The sequence below is a fragment of the Candoia aspera genome, chromosome 3, assembly GCF_035149785.1.
Source record: "Candoia aspera isolate rCanAsp1 chromosome 3, rCanAsp1.hap2, whole genome shotgun sequence".
In the NCBI taxonomy this organism is placed as follows: Eukaryota; Metazoa; Chordata; class Lepidosauria; order Squamata; family Boidae; genus Candoia; species Candoia aspera.
The window spans coordinates 67,907,922-67,927,897 of record NC_086155.1 but is presented as its reverse complement, the minus strand read 5'-3'; the positions used below and the strand labels follow the sequence as shown (position 1 = coordinate 67,927,897).

At 37.1% G+C, this 19,976-nt stretch overlaps 1 protein-coding gene across 1 annotated transcript in view; it reads right to left on the bottom strand.

The window, feature by feature from the left end:
* Positions 1–2,390: 2,390 nt before the first annotated feature.
* The window catches only part of HOOK1 (hook microtubule tethering protein 1), a 32,580-nt gene continuing 14,994 nt past the window's right edge, over positions 2,391–19,976 (bottom strand). The window contains exons 9-22 of the mRNA XM_063298031.1: positions 17,949–18,115; positions 14,231–14,371; positions 12,671–12,872; positions 11,879–11,989; positions 11,239–11,326; positions 11,093–11,153; positions 10,277–10,417; positions 8,962–9,055; positions 7,555–7,589; positions 6,141–6,223; positions 5,560–5,660; positions 4,464–4,565; positions 4,003–4,071; positions 2,391–2,865 (exon numbers count right to left, since the gene is read on the bottom strand). Of these exons, the coding sequence (XP_063154101.1) occupies positions 2,695–2,865; positions 4,003–4,071; positions 4,464–4,565; positions 5,560–5,660; positions 6,141–6,223; positions 7,555–7,589; positions 8,962–9,055; positions 10,277–10,417; positions 11,093–11,153; positions 11,239–11,326; positions 11,879–11,989; positions 12,671–12,872; positions 14,231–14,371; positions 17,949–18,115 (1,566 nt within the window). The 3' untranslated portion in view covers positions 2,391–2,694. The remainder of the gene's footprint in view (positions 2,866–4,002; positions 4,072–4,463; positions 4,566–5,559; positions 5,661–6,140; positions 6,224–7,554; positions 7,590–8,961; positions 9,056–10,276; positions 10,418–11,092; positions 11,154–11,238; positions 11,327–11,878; positions 11,990–12,670; positions 12,873–14,230; positions 14,372–17,948; positions 18,116–19,976) is intronic.

Genomic DNA, 19,976 nt, shown 5'->3' with positions numbered 1-19,976 from the left:
TATTGTTGAGTACGGAGAGAAACACACACAAATATGCATGTGTATGTCAAAGTGTGAGGCAAGTACATTCCGCTAGGCTGAACAATCCAGTCTAGGATATGTACAATTTATACATATAGGATATTTATAAGCAGTCTACATATATGTTTAATTATTCTTAGCAGTAATTTCATTAATATAACAGTTGAAAAATCTCACCTTTTATGTCAGTTCTTATAAAACGAAGTACTGAGGAAGACAGAGTTACAAAATCAGACATGTTAATAATTTATTAAACTAATTTAGGATTACTAACTAAACATGACTGAGAGTATTGCTACCATTAAAACTGAGAGCTGGTTATCAAATTTTCCCATCCATAAATATTTATTTGAATTTATCTTGAGTAAAGTCATCATATATCCTAGGTCTATCTCAGATGAACCACTGAATGACATTATACTGTATGTAAAAGTAAAAGAAAAGGAAATATTTTTAGAGGCAGTAATAATACTTTTACTGATCCATCTAATTTGGTCTTTTTTCTGCTAATGAACTCAAACTTTCTATTACATGGATTTTTTAAAAATCAAAAATGAGTTTGCTTCTACCATTCTTTTGGATCAAACTATGGAAAAGTAGTCATTTTAAACTACTGAAAGGCTATATTTTTCCTGGTTCTTTAATACGAAGATTTGCAAACTGAAATACTGAAGCAGCAGAACTGTACTGGCCAACACACAACTATCAGACCACAATCTGGCTCAAGCAGGTTGGCGCAAACAGCTGTTGATGCTATAAATGACTAGCAATGATATGGTAAGTATTTTAAGTTCTCTGCTTTCAATAAGATGAACTTTAAGATTTTTATATTTCTCTATATTCTTGAAATCAAGAACAACTCTGTTTGCCAACATTAATCATTTTGTCTCTGCAACACACGCTGTTGTGACTGAATCTTACTTGAGCAAGATTGTGGTCTGATAATTGTGTGTTGACCAGTACAGTTCTGGCAATGAAACAACCTCAGAGAATTACCAAACCACAAAGAAGCAAGTGGAATGCAACAGAAGAACAAACCCCAAGAGACAGTCAACAAACATATAAAACACGGAAAACTAGAAACTGAAAAAAGGTGAAGTTCTTTGATAATGCATATAATTGCAATTGTATATTTATTGACTTGAGAATAAGTACCACTGAATTCAACAGGATTTATTCTTGATTAGTCATACCTGTTGCAAAGCTAGCAATTTTATTCTAATATTTAAAATGAAACAAAAATGTCCCAAATGACCACTCGTTCAGTGACCATTCGAACTTGCGACAGTGCTAAACAAGTGGTACTTATGACCAGTCCTTGAAGTTTTGGCCATTGCAGTGCCCACCCACCCCAGTCATGTGCATGCGATCCAGGTGCTCAGCAACCAGCCTGGATTTCCTATCATCACAGCATCCTGTGGTCATGTGATTGCAATTTGCACAAGCAAAGTCAATGGGGAAGCCAGCAGGAAGTCGGAAGTTGCAATCCTTGCTTAATGACCTGCACAGTCCTCGCTTAATGGTGGTAAACAGGAACTGTGGGAATTGTCATCACATTTTACAACTCCATCGCTTAATGATGTAAAATCTGGTCCCATTACCGTCATTAAGCAAGGACTACCTGTAGACAGACTTATAGTATTAATATCTACACAAAACCATTTACTACTGAAGCTATAACATCAATGCTCAAGCCTGTTTTAAAATGCAAAAATAGTTATACTATTACTGTAATTTCAGATTATAAATTTGGTGCCCTGCAAAACAAAAACATATTAAAAAATCCCAAATTATAGGCTTCATTTTATTTGAGGTGTATGAGTTCAGGGTTGTACTGCATTATAGTTCACTTTCAAACAGAATACTTCTGACCTTTTCCATTGTGTTTAACTTGAATATGTGCATTTCCTTTAAATGGAAAATCCATCTTGAAAGCAAACATATGTTTCATCCCTTAAACAAGCACTCATATTTTGAAGTTCCTTCTTTGTATCTTGAACAATATTGTGTCATGGTTTTAAAAACTAACCTCTGAAACAAATTGGAGTATTAAGAAAAAAAATCATCTTGATTTATCAAAATCATGATTAAGTTATTATAAAACTAATTACATTTTGCTGAATGAAAGAAGGGCTTGGAGAGAACTCAGTGGGATTACAGCTCTATTGATTAAATCATTTATTTTATTCTGCTTTTGTGGGGTAGGGGAGGGACTTCCTGCCATAAATCTTGGAAGAATATTTATGGATTTTCCAGTTTGGGTGTTATTTAAAGAATTAACTATCGTTAAAGAGAAAGAACTGTGTTGACATATCACTAATAAAAAAAATATTCGTATTAAAACCAGTGATTATCTTGGAGTGAAAAAGTTTACATAGAATTTTTAATATGATGCCAATTTACACATCTTTATACACAATAGAGAATGACACCAAATATATATCCTTTGAGAATTGTGCTTTTAAACATATCCCAAATTTATTTAGAATCCTAAAGGAATCATCAGATGTTCCTTGTTTCTCATCATCTGGCTAAATTAGATTAAGCAGCATATAGATCTCACATGTAAAACAGCCGATGTCCAGCATCATAGTTTCATTCTTTGTCTGACATTTTAAAACAGGAATAATAAAATAAGTTAAGGACACTTTAGTGTAGAATATCTTCTGTGATTTAATCTGATGAAGTAGGTGGTGCTTTAACAGAGAGATTCCTTCGGGTGTTGGTCAGACGTCGTTGTTGAGCAAGGAAAGAGTGTGCAGTTGGGTACAAATGAGCATCCTTGTAGGCAGTATTCCCACTTATAAGTCTGGATTCCATTCCTAGTTTATGAAATGCTAAACTCTGGAAGGAAGCAAGATAAGCTACTTAAATCCACGATTCCCTGCATTCAATCTCAAAGATAACGCTTATGATGGCCAACTTCTACTATTGCTAAATTATTAATGTATAAACTATTTTCTTATTTTTTTTTCTGGCATATTGAAGAGATGTATTTAATATCCGGCATAGTAAACAGGTATTAAACATATTCGGGATTCAGATAATATGCTAGGTAATTGATACAAAATTTATGCAACATCATCCCAGAATAATTTTCAGAAACAGAGACTCTTCTTAAAAGTAGCACCACATTTGGAATATGGCTACTGAAAAATGCATGTCAAATATAGATTCCACCAGTGCAGAAATGGACAAGCTATAGCACCCACACACAGCCCCACGTTGTGGCATCCAGCCTCCCTCAGACCACACCACCATTTGGCAGCAAAACAGGTAGCACCATTTTTTGTGTTATTCCACCCCCCCCCCCCTCGCAGGAGACTTCTGTGTCCTAAAGGCCATTAAGTTGAATGCCCAGTGCCTGCTATGGGAGAACAAACAGCAGCAAAGAAGTCAAGAATAGCTGAGAAGATGGATAACACTAAAATATCAAGTAAAATTTTAATTAAAAATTAAGAATCTTGCTTGAAAGAAGAGCACAAGGACAAATGTACTATTGTTGTGTCAGTCAAAAACAAACTAGGGCAGTTCAGGGGGATCCATGCCTAGTTCTATGGAGCGGGCCTCCCATTTCTGTAAAACCATACAGTCCTGAATGAAGCTCTGCACAGAAATGTAAACTCTGTATGCAGTCACAGGGACCACAGAGAAAACCATCATTTCAATAAATGGGGAGTGTACAAATTTCAGTAATTAGATCTGCCTATTTGACTCTGAAAAATATTAGGGTAAAATCCAATGTTGCATGTGGACAGGGTTGTGCTCGAATAATAGGATGCTCTTCCCCCTCTGAAGCTTCCAGGAGCTTCTTAAAATCTGCTGCGCAAGGTTAGGGGATCATATTCAGGGGTGCAACAGGACTGCAAGAGGCAGACTGGGAAATCTGTTACTGGACATTGCTTCCATCAGCTGAATATATTTGGATTTCATCTATATTTACAAGTGTTCTTTCCCACATGCACAAGTACAGTAGCTCACCTTGTTATACCATGCAGATACAATTAACTTTTCTTCATGGTCCTGAAGCTTGGCCAACTTACACTGTCCCTAAAATGAATTTGTAAGAGTTATACTGTAGGTAAAAGAAATTATAAGAACTCAACATTCAAAGCAACAAAAATGATTAAAATATGCCTAATTTTGTAAAGCAACCATAAGCCCCAAAAGAAGACAAATGTTTGTTAAACACTACTGCTGCTTTATATTTTCTTCAGTGATAAACCCGGATTTTAACCACATTCCTTCTAGCCCAATTCTACCCATCTCCTATGGCAGTTCTTGAAACAGAGTTCATTACCATTTCAAGAAGGAAAGTACATTAAAACAGTTTCATATTGCTTTTAATTGCACTCGTCTTACTGCTTTGTTTTGTATTTTGTTCTATTGCCATAAATTCTCTTGAGTGTTCATATATGGAGAAAGCAAGTTATAATAAATACCTCAAGTGTTTCAATTCTTTTATCTTTCTCTGCCAATTGTTTTCTCAGCAACATTATTTCAGCAGATGCCGGATTTAATTTGGGATCTAAGGTTTTTATGACCTGCACAAAGAACATACATTATTTTTTCAATGATTCTTTTCTAGTTACAAAATTAAGTCAGAAATAAAATATGCAACAATACATCAATCAAATAGCCTAAAATTTGCCATTGTAACTGAACAAGCCGCCTATAATAAAAGTATCTGGAACAATTTTGTATTGCTGAATGGAAAATACAAAACTAGGAAAAAAAGAAGTCTTCTTTGAGTCATGCTCAACTTCTGGTGACTTCATGGGCACATCTAAGTAACTTTCTTGGTGACAATATGGAAGTGGTGTCCTACTTCTACTCTTTCTTCCAGAATGTTTTTCAACCTCCCAGTCTAGCCTACAGCTATGGGACGCCTTGTACTTTCCGTCCAGTGTACTGTTTCTATATCCTTTAATTTATATCAGCAAATTTACTCTGCTTTTTGCTTTTACGAGTTCCGTCTGGCTGAGAAGGTTTTCTGATGCCTATCATAATTTGTGATGCTTGTGATATAGTTTGCAAGGATTAATAATTTCTTATTAATCCTCCATCTAGATGAAAGGAGACAGTGCATGTATCCTTTTGATAGTCAATATCCAACAACTGACTCTGACTTTGTCATCTCTAGATCCAAGGCTATCAATGTTTAAAATAAAAATCCACAATGCCATCAGTTTTATTCTATTTCCTTTTTCAAGATGAGACAAACCTTTCCTAGAGAAGCAGAGTAGGCTATTGTTGGGGTTTTTGGTTTGTTGGTTTATTTATTTGGTTTATTTTTTTTGATCAGCTAAGATCAGTTAGATACTGCCACCTAGGAATTTAAATAAGAAACCTAAGCGTAGAATAGAGACCTAATGTAGCTTCAAAAGGGTAGAAGTGGGCATGAAACTATTTTCCAGTTCAAGGGTTCTTAAATAATTCACTGGTATTTTACTGTAAACCACCCAGAGTCCCCCACTGGGGGAGAGGGGCAGTAATATAAATCTAATAAATAAATAAATTATAGAAAATAATACTCACAATTCTTGCTTTTTCTAAATACATCTTATATCTCTCTTCCATGGATTTCATATCTTCATCTTTCTTATGCAAAGCAGCTTCTAGTTCTTCTATTTTTTGTGCTATTATTAGAAAACCCAATGTAATGATTAGTAGAGATAAATATCCAGATCTGGAACAACCAATAACATTAGAATGTGAATACAATTAGCTCTAGAGGCCTAAAGATCAGTAATTAGTTGTAATCCATTAAGGGTACAGGTTGTGATCCCACTAATGCTGATGAAAGTTGGACTCTAACAAAATATCTGGAGGATCACAAGGTCCCCATTTCTGCCCTTCCACCAGCTGCCCTTCACCACAGTATTCTGGAAATACAGCTCAAAGTCATCTTACATACTGCATTAAATAATTTCACAGGACTTTTGAGAACAAAGAGGAAAGGGATGTATTTTTCAATTTATCTTCCTGCATATTCTATCATTATACTGGGTAGTAAAAGACACCAAACACAGTAAGTTTAGTCTCCTCCAAAGTTTGTATATGCAATAGAAATGAAGTACACCTGTAGTAAAAAGTGAAAGGTGAAATAGATCACTTACCATTTTGATTTAAATCTGGTTGGAAGTCTGCAAGAAGAGCCTCCTTCTTCTGCAGCTCATCATGGACTTCACTTAATTTCTCCCTGTAAGGATATGGCTTTTTTAACGAGAGGGCAAAACAATTTACTTAATTTTATACCAAAAATTGCATGCTACCTTCTCACCTTATAATTCTAAAGAACACTAAAACAGCATCCCACCTTAAAACCAATGAAATGCTATTGAAAAACAAAGTGAGGTCATGTCATGGATGACAAGCTCACAATTGTCCTGACAGCCATGAATTCCTCAGCAAACCCAGCCCCAGCCCCAAGGCTCGGAGGATGAATGCCGAGGGCAGTGTTTCTCAACCTTGGCAACTTTAAGATGTGTGGACTTCAACTCCCAGAATGCTGGCTGGGGAATTCTGGGAGTTGAAGTCCACACATCTTGAAGTTGCCAAGGTTGAGAAACACTGCCCTAGGGGAATCCACCATTATTGAGTTATAAAATTAATATGTCTGGGAAGGCAGCTTGCTGGGAAGGGCAGAGGACCATACAACAGCAAAACCCCCAGCTTGTCCATGCTCCCCAACTTTACATATAAGGCAGACAAGGAGGGCTGGCAGTCACCTGCACAAAAACTCATCGCGTCACTGCAGATCTCATGGATTATCACTGCAGCCCACCTCTTCTGCCTTAAGAGTAGAATCTGATGCACCTCCCAGAACCCAGGTGGATAAATTCCTGGTAAACAAACCCTTCCATCCCCACCCAGTCAGGTCTTGGTGATACATGCTGTTTCCTCCACCACCATATTGTGGAGGAGCAAGGTCTTTTTATAAACAGACCCAGTATTCAGCAGAATCAGACTGAGTCCAAGGCTTCCAATGATTCAGCATCCAGGATCTCAGCCAGAGGTGGGACAATGCAAGAGTAGATAATAGATGAAACTTTGTATCTGAATCACAAATCAAATACATAAATGTAAACGGCAGACACATAAGAAACCAAAGATGTTCAATAACTTTAAAAACAAGGAGGCTTGTTATGGCATATATTTTAAACCATATCTATACAGACATGTGCAAAAATTTAAATTTGTGAAGAGGAATAGTGTTTTTCATAGATGCAGACTAGGTCAGAAGCAAAAATAATTTAGTTTTGCTACACTGTTGGAGAAACATATAAAATATTTCAAATACAGTATGTTGGATAGATCCAAATGAACATTAATTGAACTGAGTTATTCCTGTGTATTATCAATTTACTTGAACTAATGAGGACAACTTTATTGCTAACGACAGCATTATTTCCGCCCAATTCCACACTGGTGTTACAAACCAGGAAAAAGATTAGTTAAAAAAAGTCGTAACAATCTCTTGTTTTCATGTCTGCTTACAGGCACACACAGAAATACAAATGTTTCACTTACATATGTGCTGCTATCTTCTGCTTCAATTCACTGGACTAAAAATAATAAATGAAAGTGACTAGCATGTTATTAGATCATCTGAACAACCATACATATATGCCGGTAACTATGACAAATCCCACTGCAGAGGACATTAAAATTACTGAGTACTAGTTCATTATATAACTTCACTGGAGCAGACAATGTTTCAGGATCTCTATTCATCATCAGATACAGACAAGGAAAGTTATATTCAAGATTTATTTTTCCCACATATCCTCATTGTCCTGTGATTTTTTAGGACTGGCCATGCATCACACTGGCTCCTTTTTCAAAATATTTTCTTAGTCATTCATGAACAACTGACTGTTCCCAACATTAAAATATGTCATGCTTTTGTGTTTGTGTTTACATTTTAAATAAAAGTCAGGCTTTAATTATAAATTATATAATAGGAAATTAAATAATGTCTGTAGGACAAGAGCCAGAGTACATATTTACTTTGAATTTAAGATACCCCACCTCCAAAGAATGATTAAACACATAAAAAAAGTATAAACACATACAAAAACCTTGTACAATGCTCAGCTTTCCTACTTGTTAATCAAAATTGTCAACACCCACTGAAACCAAGCCTGAATATTCCTTTCTTAAGAAAAATGTACTCACTGTGCATATTTGCATACTTATGTGCATATATGCATTTTTATACTAGAAATGGCCAGAGGCCATATTCCAAAAAAGGACAACTCAGGTTCAAAATTTAATCAGCATTAATACAAAGCACTATTGGTCAAAATTACTTGCCCGCAGAATAAAGTATCCCATTAGCAAAGTTAACTGATTCCTATATGCATACTTAGACACACAAATTGTCTTCTCACCACAGTAAATTATGCATATGCCGTCACACAGAGAAAGGCCTCAGATAGCATAAACCTGTGCATTCTTACTCTGTAATAACTCTCACTAAGTTATTACTCTGTATTAAGTTATAACAGAGTACTTAGGACTTATTTAGTTATCTTCTACTATGAAATACAGGTAGTCCTCGGTTTACAATGACAATTGGGACCGGAATTGCTGTTGTTAAATGATGTGGTTGTATAGTATGATGTCATGTGACTGCGTCGCTTAGCAACAGCAACTCTGGCAGTCCCGGTTGCCATCGTTAAGCAAGGGCCGTGTGGGTCACTAAATGAGGATGACTGCAAATTCCAACTTCCTACGAGCTTCCCCATTGACTGTCCTTGTGGGAAGCCGGCAGGGAACGTCAGAAATCGCAATCACTTGACTGCAGGGACGCTGCAACAGCTGGAACTACAAGGACCTAAGTACCATTCGTTCAGCATCATCGTAATTTTGAACAGTCACTTAACGAATGGTCATAATCCAAGGACTACCTGTATATCCCCATATCATACCTACCCTTTCTCCTTCTTTCTTGGACTCTTGCTCCTGCAAAGACTTCTGAAGGTCTTCAATCTGCTGCTGCAGCTCCCCAACATGCTCCTTGCTCAGTCTATTGTGAAACATTAAATATAAGAATACTTAATAGAGTTCAAGTTTCCCAAGCATGAAATCATTGTTCTTTCAAGATTTACACACATACACCTAGGCTGGAAGAAGTGGACATCCTTGACCTCCTCTTTATTGAAGTATTTATCCCTGCTAAATAGATTACAGGTAGTCCTCAGGTTATGATGGCAATTGGGATCAGGATTGCTGTTGCTAAGCGATGCGGTTGTAAATTTGATGTCACATGACCTCATCACTTAGCAACCTTCCCAGCATTCCCGGTTGCCATCATAACTCCAAGACACATGGGTCATCATTAAGTGGGAAGCTGCGGGAGTCCCAGGTAGGGAGTGCAGGGGCGCCACGGGGTGTGTGTGCGGGAGGCCGGGGGAGGGCCAGTGCTGGCCGCATATGAGTTGGGGAGGCCAGGGGAGGGCTTGGGAGGCCTGGCACAGGCCATGCACGAGTGCAGGCAGATGATGCGGTACAGCCCGAGTGCAGGACGGCTGGAGAGTGGATGCCGCAATGTCAGTGCAGGAAACCGAGGGGGTGGATGATGAAGCGTGGCATGGGTGCAGGAAGGCCAGTGGGACTTACCAGAGCAAATTGCGACCTTCAGTGCTGGCTTTCCCATTGACTTTGCTTGTGGGAAGCCAGTAGGGAAAGTCGCAAATGGTGATCACATAACCACAGGACACTGTAACCATCATAAGCACGAGCTGTTGCCAAGTGCCCGAATCATAATCAAATGACTTTGGGGGCACTGCAATTGCCAGAACTTCGAGGACTGGTCATAAGTACCACTCATTCAGTGCCACCACAACTTTGGTCACTGAACGAATGGTCGGTAAGTGAGGACTATCTGTACTCTGTTATGCAAGAACCAAGAGGAGAAATCAGGTGGAAGTACCGCTCTGAGTCGAGTTCCACTCAAAGAAACTGTCTATGCCTAAGCTTTAAGGATCTCTTTTTCCCAGTGAATCACAACCTACCTCATTTTGACAGTCTCTCCTATTTAGCATTTACAAGCAACTCTAGGGGCAGTTTGAGTAGGAAAGTCCACTTTCAGCCCAGTTGCACCCAGTCAATTTGGAGCCAATCAATCTTTCATGCTGTGCTTTATGTAATTCTTCAGTATTTTTTCATCTTCTATTCTGTGTCTCTTACAAGTTTTTCGTATTTATAAAAAACAGCATTCAATAAATTTTATATGAAGGGGAATCACCTGTTTTCTGTTTCTAATTCATTTATTATCCGATTCTTTTGTTCTAGCTTCTCTTGAAGCTCTGCAATTTGTTCATTTTCCGATCCTTCTTGTTGCAAATGAAGCATCTTGTTTTCATGCTGAAGCCGAATGAACACTTCTCTAAGATTTAAAACAAAATTTGTAAGCAGATATGTTTTGTAAAATATTACATTATCCTCCAATGTTATAAAACAGGGCCTACTGTATATTATAATACAATTGGCAAGCTGTATGATATTATAAAGTATGTCTGTAGCCCTAGTCATGTGCTAATTTCAATTTCATTTCAGTAGAAAGATCTAGAAAACCTCTTAGAAATAGAAAGTAGACTTGTGCATACATTATTGTACAGACTTCTTCCTCAAAAGCAGCCTCTAATCCTGTTGGGTGAAGCAGCTAGGGGAAAGGAATGGAATGAGGCTTTTTCCTTCCAGAAAATAAATAAATCCCCAGTATCAACTTATTCCTTTGCTAATATTCTGGAATATGATCTTAACAGGAAAGCCTTCACACTATAAATCTATATAATAAATCTGTAAGAATCCAGTCCCATTTGGAATCAGAGATACCGAGTTATGCTTATTGTTGTATTTCTTAGATTAATTGGTTTCTTTTTAATTGAGAGTATAGATTTTTTTTCTATATTGATTCAGTTTAGAAATACACCCCCCCAATATTTAGGGCTTTATCTTTATAAGAATATGGGATTTCTATATTGTCTGATATTCTGTATTACAATACATCACATTATACAAAAGATTCATACTTCATTTTATGTGTGTTCACTCCTCTTACCTATATTCCACAGGCAGAATTTCAGCAGCAAGATTTTCATGACATTTCATAGTAGACGCACCTAAAAGCATAAAGCAAAATCATAAGGCTACTTTCCATAGAGTCTAAGCAAAAAAATGATCCTAAAGATTTTTTTTTTAAAGTACCTGTTTGGTTCAGATGATCCTGCTGCATTTGTGAACACCTGAGCTCTTCATTGGCTTCTTTCAATGCATCACGCTGAATTATCAATCTCTGAAAATAAAAACGCATTTAATGGTGGTAGATGTATATCAAAATACTTGCCTCAATATTATGTGAGAGCTTTAATTGCTCCCCCCCTGAAAATGACATCCCTGAGTAACTCTTAATAACAGAACACAATTGTTTTCTAAAATGGTACCTTGATTTTGTAACTTATCCCACCTCCCAATGAAATCTAACAGGTCAATCCATAGACTGGTTTATAAAAACTTATTAATATTAATTTGTTTCAATATTCCTTTGGAATATACTTTAAGCCAGCTTCCTTTCAAGGGATGCTGCTTATTAAATATCAGGATGGTTTTAGAAGCAGAGTTTTTATGGGCAAAATCGGTGAAAAAGGTAAGAGAAAAGAAATAAATCAGTGTTTATAACTGATGGTAGCATCTTATACGATAGGCTAAAACAAATTATCACTACATTGCAGGTATTCTATGAGATTCAGCATTCTAAGTAACCTCCTTCCTTTGCACATCCTCCTAGGTATCTTGAATTCCCAATACTTTGAAAATTGTATTTCCACCTCATTAGTAGAAACCTCACCTCTTTCTCTTTCATTAATGTCTCATGCCTCTCTTCTAATCGTTTTAGTTCGAAAGCTAGTGTATCTGCTCTTTTGGTTTCTTCAGAGAGCCTGTTATGAAGTTCCTGGACCTGGTTTAAAAAGGAAACAAATAACCTCTTTAAAGGTTTCAGAACCTGATAATTTAAAATAAATTATTCTGCTATATTGGAGCAGAAAGAATGTTACAATCAGGATTTCATTATCTTGAGATCCTATTATCTTTTCAGCATTAGTTAGAAATCAATTTTCCCGATTTGAATAGAATATATCCATTACTTAACTGTTTTTCTAAAGCATTTCATCATCATCTTAGCAAAAATTATCATTTAATGTTTAGAAATTAAGGTCAACAGATTCAATTAATAGGGTGTAGGTCTTGTAGGGGAATGTTCTACAAAAAAATATGACACTAGTTTTCATGCCTTTACTTATAATCCAACTGCATGGCTGAAGGCATGCAAATGCGAATGCTACTAGGCCAATCTACCAATAAGGTGACTTTATTAAATGAAATGAATGAGTGAAGTACTGTGTAGCATACAAAGTCCTAGGTTGCAGAGAAGTCCCAGCATAGCACACACTCCAATCCTACTCCTCACTAAAAAGTATTCCATTTGATATAAACAATAAAAATCCATGCAAGGATAACACAAGGAGGAAGTCACCTTGCATTCCCAGCTTTTTTAGAACTAAAAGGGCACACTTTTAGAGAACTGAAACAGTACAAAGAAAACATAGATACAAACAAGATGGAAGAAAACGTTTCTGACCTGCCTTTTGTAAGTTTCCAGCTGTGCACGGGCTGCATTTGCTTTCTTTAACTCTTCTTCTAGGCTAACTGTGTTATGCATATACATCATGTTTGTTTCCTGAAGTGATTTCACCTGTCTCCGAAAGTCATTCAGGTCTTCCAGTTTTTTGCGATATACCTCAACCATTGATTCCAGCTTACTTGTTTTATCAGCGACAGTCCTACAATAACAACATATCATTTGTAGAATTTTTTTTTACTCAGAAACAAAAGGAACACCAAACAATTTATTAGTTCTTTCAAAAGCATGCTTGAACTGTTACCAGACAACAAAATGCAAATACATAGTTAGGAGGAAAGTAAGATCCTATTTCTTAAACATTTTCTTCTCAGATTCAAATTGCAGGACTTATTAAAACTGGAGCATCAACTGTAGCCATGAATGGCTTCCTCCTTTTATTAGGCAATGATCCTTGCCAACCTAGGGTAGACTTTCCTTTGAATTAATTGAATTTCATGAGACCATCATTTATCATTATTGAATATAGAAACGCTATGAAGCTAAAATGCTGCAATACTGAACTGGAATTAGGAGGTTTGTTTAGCAGAGTTAAAGTATTCCTACAATACTTAATTGAAAACTAACATCTTAGCTAGAGGTCGAATGATGACCTTTGTGTACTGGTTTTATAGCATATATGCTACCAGTTATAAGAAGACATGCAAATAAAAGTAGTTTGCAATTTCCATATGAAGACACTAAATATTTGTTACTCTAGAAACATTTTAAATATCATATGTAAGAACCTGCAAGAGAATGAAGTATATCAAGAATATAAAATAGAAACTTTCAGCATTGGAGGCAGAACCACTTATTTTACTTACTATATTTAGGAAAAAACCAAATAGTAAATAAACAAAAACAAAAGCAGTCAGAATTCAAGTTTGCTGCCAAATTTCAATGGCACAATCTTGGGGGTTCTGAGTATTGCAAAAAAGGAGGTACAGTCTTAATTCATTGTATTATGTCAAAGGTCTTCCATACTTCACCAACTTGAGGCCTTCCAAACGTATTAGTCTGCCACCCTTAGAATTCACATCCAGGGTGTCCCTAGTGTCAGTGAATCCTGAGATTCACAGATGAGGACATCTGGACGGCTTTTAGATTGGTAATACAGTGAATCTTCCATTTTGAGGACATCAATACTACAAATGCACTACACCCAATTTCTGCTGCAATTTTTGCCATTTCTAGAATGACATCATTGCACCAATGATGTGAATTCAAGCAAATGACAAAACCTGTGCCGTTCGGGTGATGTCACCATTGCCCAAATGCAATAAATTGCTGTGCTTATGTACTGTAGCATTTGTGAATAATAAGACACCCATCCTCTCGATCAGACTGTTAAAAACAGGGTTTCCCTGTAAAGGGAAACAATATAAAATATATTAGGTGGCGTGGGGGAAGGGCAGCAGCTGGGGAAGTTTAGTGCCTCCTTCAGAAACTCCAAGATGATAGAATACTAGCATATTGAAGAGATATTAACATAATGGAAATTGGATTTATGCTCTATACCTAAGAACATCAATTTCATCCTTCAGAGCCCGGGACTCTTCTGCCAGAGATGTCAGTTCATCATTGCGATGTTGCAGCTCAATCAGTTGTTTCTCAAGCTCTTCACAATGAACACGATAATCATCCTTTGTAGTTTCAAGCCTTTGCAGGAACAATAAAATTATTGGAATGGGTTTACTGTCAACTTCCTCAGTATGAAACATCTGCACTAATTTATAGTACCATTCATAAAAATACATGGAAAAGTTTTAGCACAGAAATTTGGGTAATCTCCCGTATGCAGGAGCATTAAGGGCAAATGAAGTGTAGAGAAGGACCATTCAATCTTAAAATTGCAACTTTAAAATGTTATTTTATATTTAACCAGTTTCTACTTCATACTATTACTAACAAAGAGAAAGGCACTAAACAGTATTTCTGCAGTATTAAAATTTAGAATTCCGGAGCAATGAGTTACTTTACAACCTTTATAAAAAATAAAATAAAGCAAAAACAAAACCAGCACCATTATACAAATTTAGGACATGTGCCTTCTCAGTAGCGGCACCTGCCCTGTGGAACACCCTCCCTACTGAAACTGGGCAGGCCACCACCCTTTGATTTCCAAAAGGCCTTAAAGAGCTTCCCCTAACCATTGGGACGGGGTGAGGCTGGAGCCCAATGATAGTGTTCTTGTTTTAAAAAATGTATGGGGACTGTTGTTTTAGGGCACCTGGAGTTGTGGATTTTGCGTTTTTTGGGGGGATGCTGGTTTTTATTGTTTGTATGTTCTTATCACTGCTTCTGTGAGTTGCCCAGAGTTACGGCACATAAGATAGGTGATCATGTAAGTTTCTTAATAAATAATTTGAAGGATATATATTTATCAAACAGTATGCAAAATTATATACATAATGCCATTAATACAGAATAAAGCCCAAAAGAACCAAAACAAAAGATTACACTAATTAAAAGCAGCATTCATGTATTATACTGCAGTAGGAGCAAAAATAAATAGACTACAATTTCTGATCACCTGTTCAGTGAGGCCTAGTACAGGTGAAGGAGAAAATAATTAATAAAACAGTTTGACCTAACAAAAATGGCCTCAGAAAGGCTTCAGTGCTTACCTAATGCTTGAGAATAAAATGCACATAGCTTACTAAGGGGCTGAAACTGCAAACTCAGGGCCTTTGTTTCAGAGAAGAGGAAGGTGACCCCTTGCTGATCTCTGACAGTTACTCAAGCTTGCTGACTAAACAAATCAAAGCCTAAAAATGCTAGGTTACTACAGATAGGGATTTGGGTGCGCTATGTCACTGAGGGGTCATACTGTCCTTTTTCCTGTAAATAAGTCTATTATACAAGTGTTGTCTCACCACTCTCTCAGCAGGCAGAACCTTGTACTCCATCCCCTGCACAGATCAATAAGCTTGGCTCAAGCAGATTATGGGGTCTCCACTTGTCAACTGGGTTGTGTGAGCTAAAAGGATGCCCAAGTAAGTGGGCCAGTATGAACAACCCCACTGTTTCAGACATGTTTGTATCTTTATTCCAATACCTGAGGTGGACTACAGTAGTTTTATAATCACCTCTCTGGGAACTGCATCTACAGAGTATCTGCAACCACTGAATAAAAGAATATGAATCTCTATAGGGTGCAGACAGCTGGGCAAGGCCGCTTCAGGAAATATTCATAAATGGGCACGTCAATATAAGAGAAGGCATTTCATGAGAATGCTGGCTTTGGCTTCCAGTGGGGACATGGCAGACTGAACAGCTGTGCCCACGGGCTCAGCAGGCAAAACTGACAACGCGGCAGTTTTTTGGGGCTCAGGCAGGTTTTTCCTGAAGCCCAGGAGTGTTTTTCTGGAAAAAGGAAAACACCTGGAATCACCCCATCCGCCCTCCGGATGGCTGCTTGCAGCCAGAAGATTGCAAACAGCGTTCGTGTTCAACTGGTGAGAGCTAGCCAGGAGGCTGGGACGTCACCATTTCCAAGCCGCGCTGTAGCCTTAAAGGGACACTAAGACCGGCCACCCCATTTCTAAATCACCCAATTTATATTTCTTTTAAGTACACGTATCTTAAGAGAGGTTTTCTACAGCAAGGAGAAGCAGGTTCTCTTGGTGCTTATAGTTATTTTGGGAATCAATTTTTTTTAAAAAAAATCTTTTTAAGTTTTGGATTTTTGTTTTCCCTCCAAATATTAAGGAGGATTGAAAGTAAATAATTGTCTCCTTATTATTTTTGTACTAAATTTGAAGATATTAGCATTTCCCTACACGTTGAATTGGCTGTTTTGAACTTGTAGTTTTCTGCTTCTACTTTCCCTGGGGAACTGTCTGCATATCGCACTTTCGCTTATGTAAACGTATTTCGGAATTCTTTCATATCTTTGATTTTTGATGGTTAAACTCTTAGGGGGTGCCATAATCTACTACTTGAGACATGGAGGATTTTAAACAGACTTTCTCTGACTTCCACCAAAATTTAAAACAGATTTTTCCTGATTCTTACAAAGTTTTTATGCAAGGCATTCAGGACATTGCGGAAGACATGAGATCTAAACTGTGTCATCTGGTTGGGGATGTTGTGGATAAAACTGAGGAATTTAACAGCGACAGAAATGTCTCTTCTAAGAGTGAGATCGGGAGTTCTGTTGAAAAGCTGGATGAAGATTGGATAGTTGAGTTGGAGAAATTAAAGGGAGAGACTGAGTTGCAAGCCATAAGTGAACTTGATCTTCTGATGGAACACCATGGAAAAGAAGGGGTTATTGTGTATGGGAGGTCTCCTGAAGAGAAGTCGGAGTTTTTGAGGGAGGCAGTTGGGCTGTTCGATTTTTTTTAAGAAAAAAGCTCTGTGCACATTGTGGCGATATGTAAATGCTCTGGTTTATCTTGAAGTGGGATAATGGTTTAAGAATATTTATCCAGATTGCTTTTAGGGTTTGGCTGATTTCATTTATCTTTAACCATTTGGATTAAGATTATTAAGGAATAATAAAAAATAATAAATGTCTGGTTTTGGGTTTAATATGATTAAGATTATTAAAATTGTTGTATCATCAAGGCAATTTGTATGTTTTTTAGTTTGATCTTTATTACAGTAGACAGGAATGTATAGAATAGCAGTAGGAAGGAAATAATTAAATAAATGTTATCTTTGTGGGGGAAGTTGACTAGGAGGTTTATATTTTTTCTTTTCATTTAATATAAGGGGATGGAGCAACTTATTTAGTGATTTTTATAATGTGCCAATGGAATGTTTTATAGAAATAATGTGATTTTTGTCTAATATAGAATAAGGGATTATGGAAAATTGTTGTATGTCCTTGCTGTTAAAAGTCAGAAGTCTTTTTGTAATTTTGAAAAAATTTCTCTTCTGCTTCTACACTTTTTTTTAGTTTTTTTTTCTTTGTACTTTTTTTTCCTGTAGCTTTTATCTTTGCTTGAAACTTAATAAAATTCTTATATAAAAAAAAGAGAGAGAATGCTAGCCTTTGACAGCTCCAGGCCTAATAGACTATAGCTAGCACCACTAAAATATCAATAAAAACTTCAGAAATACACAACATACAGAAAAAAAAATGGAGTAATATAGTATTGCTGGTTTATAATGGCCAGGCTGTATCTTTTTGCATCAAGTGTTACTTCAGAAATGTTTTCTATTTTGTTTCAGTAAACAACTCAGGAAGTTACATGGAGAGAGATGACTGGATTGCATTAATTCATACCTGAAATTTTCTTCTTGTAGCTGTTCTATTTGTAACTGTGCATGAAAACACTTTTTTGCAACTGCTGTATTTGTATCATCAAATGAACCATCTAATTGATCCAATCGGTCATTCATTATCTCATTTTCAGACATTAAACTGCATTTTTCCTCTTGAAGGGCAGCCACCTAAAGATGTAGAATCCGCTTCAGGATTACGAACTTATCAAGACAGTTAATAGCATGTAATTATTTCAATATTGGGACAAGTGATTTTTATCTCAGAAAAGGAAGTGACTAACCCCCAGTCAAATGATCTGCTTCATAAATTAAATGTAGAACTTGTATGTGTGTGTGTGCATACATACACACAGATTAACAGATAAGCACAAAATGAATGCATTAATGTACAGTATAAAATTAAATAAAATCAAGTCCAATTCTTGTTATTTCAGTATACATATTTCCATATACACTGCGATCTATTTGTCTCAGTTTCTTGCACTTCTCTTTGTGAATCCACATATAGAACCATCAGCTGTACACCCGTCCTTCATTTGCAGCTCTCCCATTCTAAATCAGCAACATCTTAGGACTTATATAATCAAGGTTACCAGCCACAGTAACAAAGCAGAATCAACAGGAAAAGTGTTCCTGCCTATTATATGCAGTGGCCAATAACAGAAGAACTTCAGCATAGCTGAATGAAGAACCGAGCTAAGTGGACTCTGGAATGATCCAGCAAGACACATTTTTCTTCACCTCACATAAGAACACAATAATTGCCTTGCTGAATCAGATCAAAATCCACCTAGATAAAATTTCCACACTACTGTAGAAACAGAAAAAGGATTAAAAAGGGAAGCATCGTTAGCATGTAGAAAAATATTGGTCAGTTTATAAACTGAAGACACAAAAGCAGCACACAACTGAGCAATAATAATACTTAGTAGTGAATAGCTGGGTAAAAAGCAATTCCAAGAGCAAATACTAGTAGCACTAAATAAAATTTAGACAGCATCATATATGTATCGGTGGATAAAACACACATGCATTTTGCAAATATTTCCGAAAATATCACAAGCTAGAAAGTAGGAGCATAACAGTAAGTACATTAACAATCCAAGAAGGTTCCTCATATTAATAAAACAGCCCCTTAAGTATCCTTCTAGTGAAAGCCGCTGTGTTAATTGTAATATATCAAAACATCACAGCATATCACGTGTTAGTTCACTGATTCTTAAAATGCAGTGTGCTCTTTGGGTTACGTCTCCCTGAAGTAAAAATAAACCTACCTTTCTTAAATTCTTGTGAAATATCATGGGACACTGAGACCTTACAAGTGAATTTATTAACAATTAGATTAAGCAAGAAGTATATTTTGACTTTCAAATAAACACTCATATTCAGTACAGCACAGTGGCATTAAATTATTGTGTTATGTTTGTCAAATGATCTTTCAGATTTGCTACGCTGTAAAAATTTAACCGCGGTCAAATATAAGTATTAGCACAGATTCAGGATCATTACAGGTAGTCTTTGATTAAGAACAATTGGGATTGGAATCTCGATCGTTGAGGGAATTCATTGTTAAGCAAGATGCCCACATGACCATTTCGCTCAACGACCGCAATCCCAGCACTCCAAGTGGCAGTTGTTAACCAATCTCCCAGATCGGACAGAGCGAAGGAGCTCCCTGCTGAAGGGTTTCCCCTCCCATCAGTGCACAGGCGGGAAATCCTGGGTGGGGCTGGAGGAACGAAGCAGAAATCTTAAGGATGTGAGCTTCATTCTTTCAGTTCCATGAAGGGTTTCCCCTCCCCTCCGTCCCCTCCACTTGCAACCTTCCCTGCCGGCTTCCCCACTGACTTTCTGGGGAAGCTGGCAGACAAGATTGCAAATGGTGATCACATGATCGCGGGGCGCTGGGCAACCAGTTGTAAATGCAAGCCGGTTGCTGAGTGCCCGAAATGAGGTCACATGACAGTGAGGGAAGGGTGGGGCAACATTTCCCGACAGCCAGAAATGATTTATGGGCTGTAAAGCACCC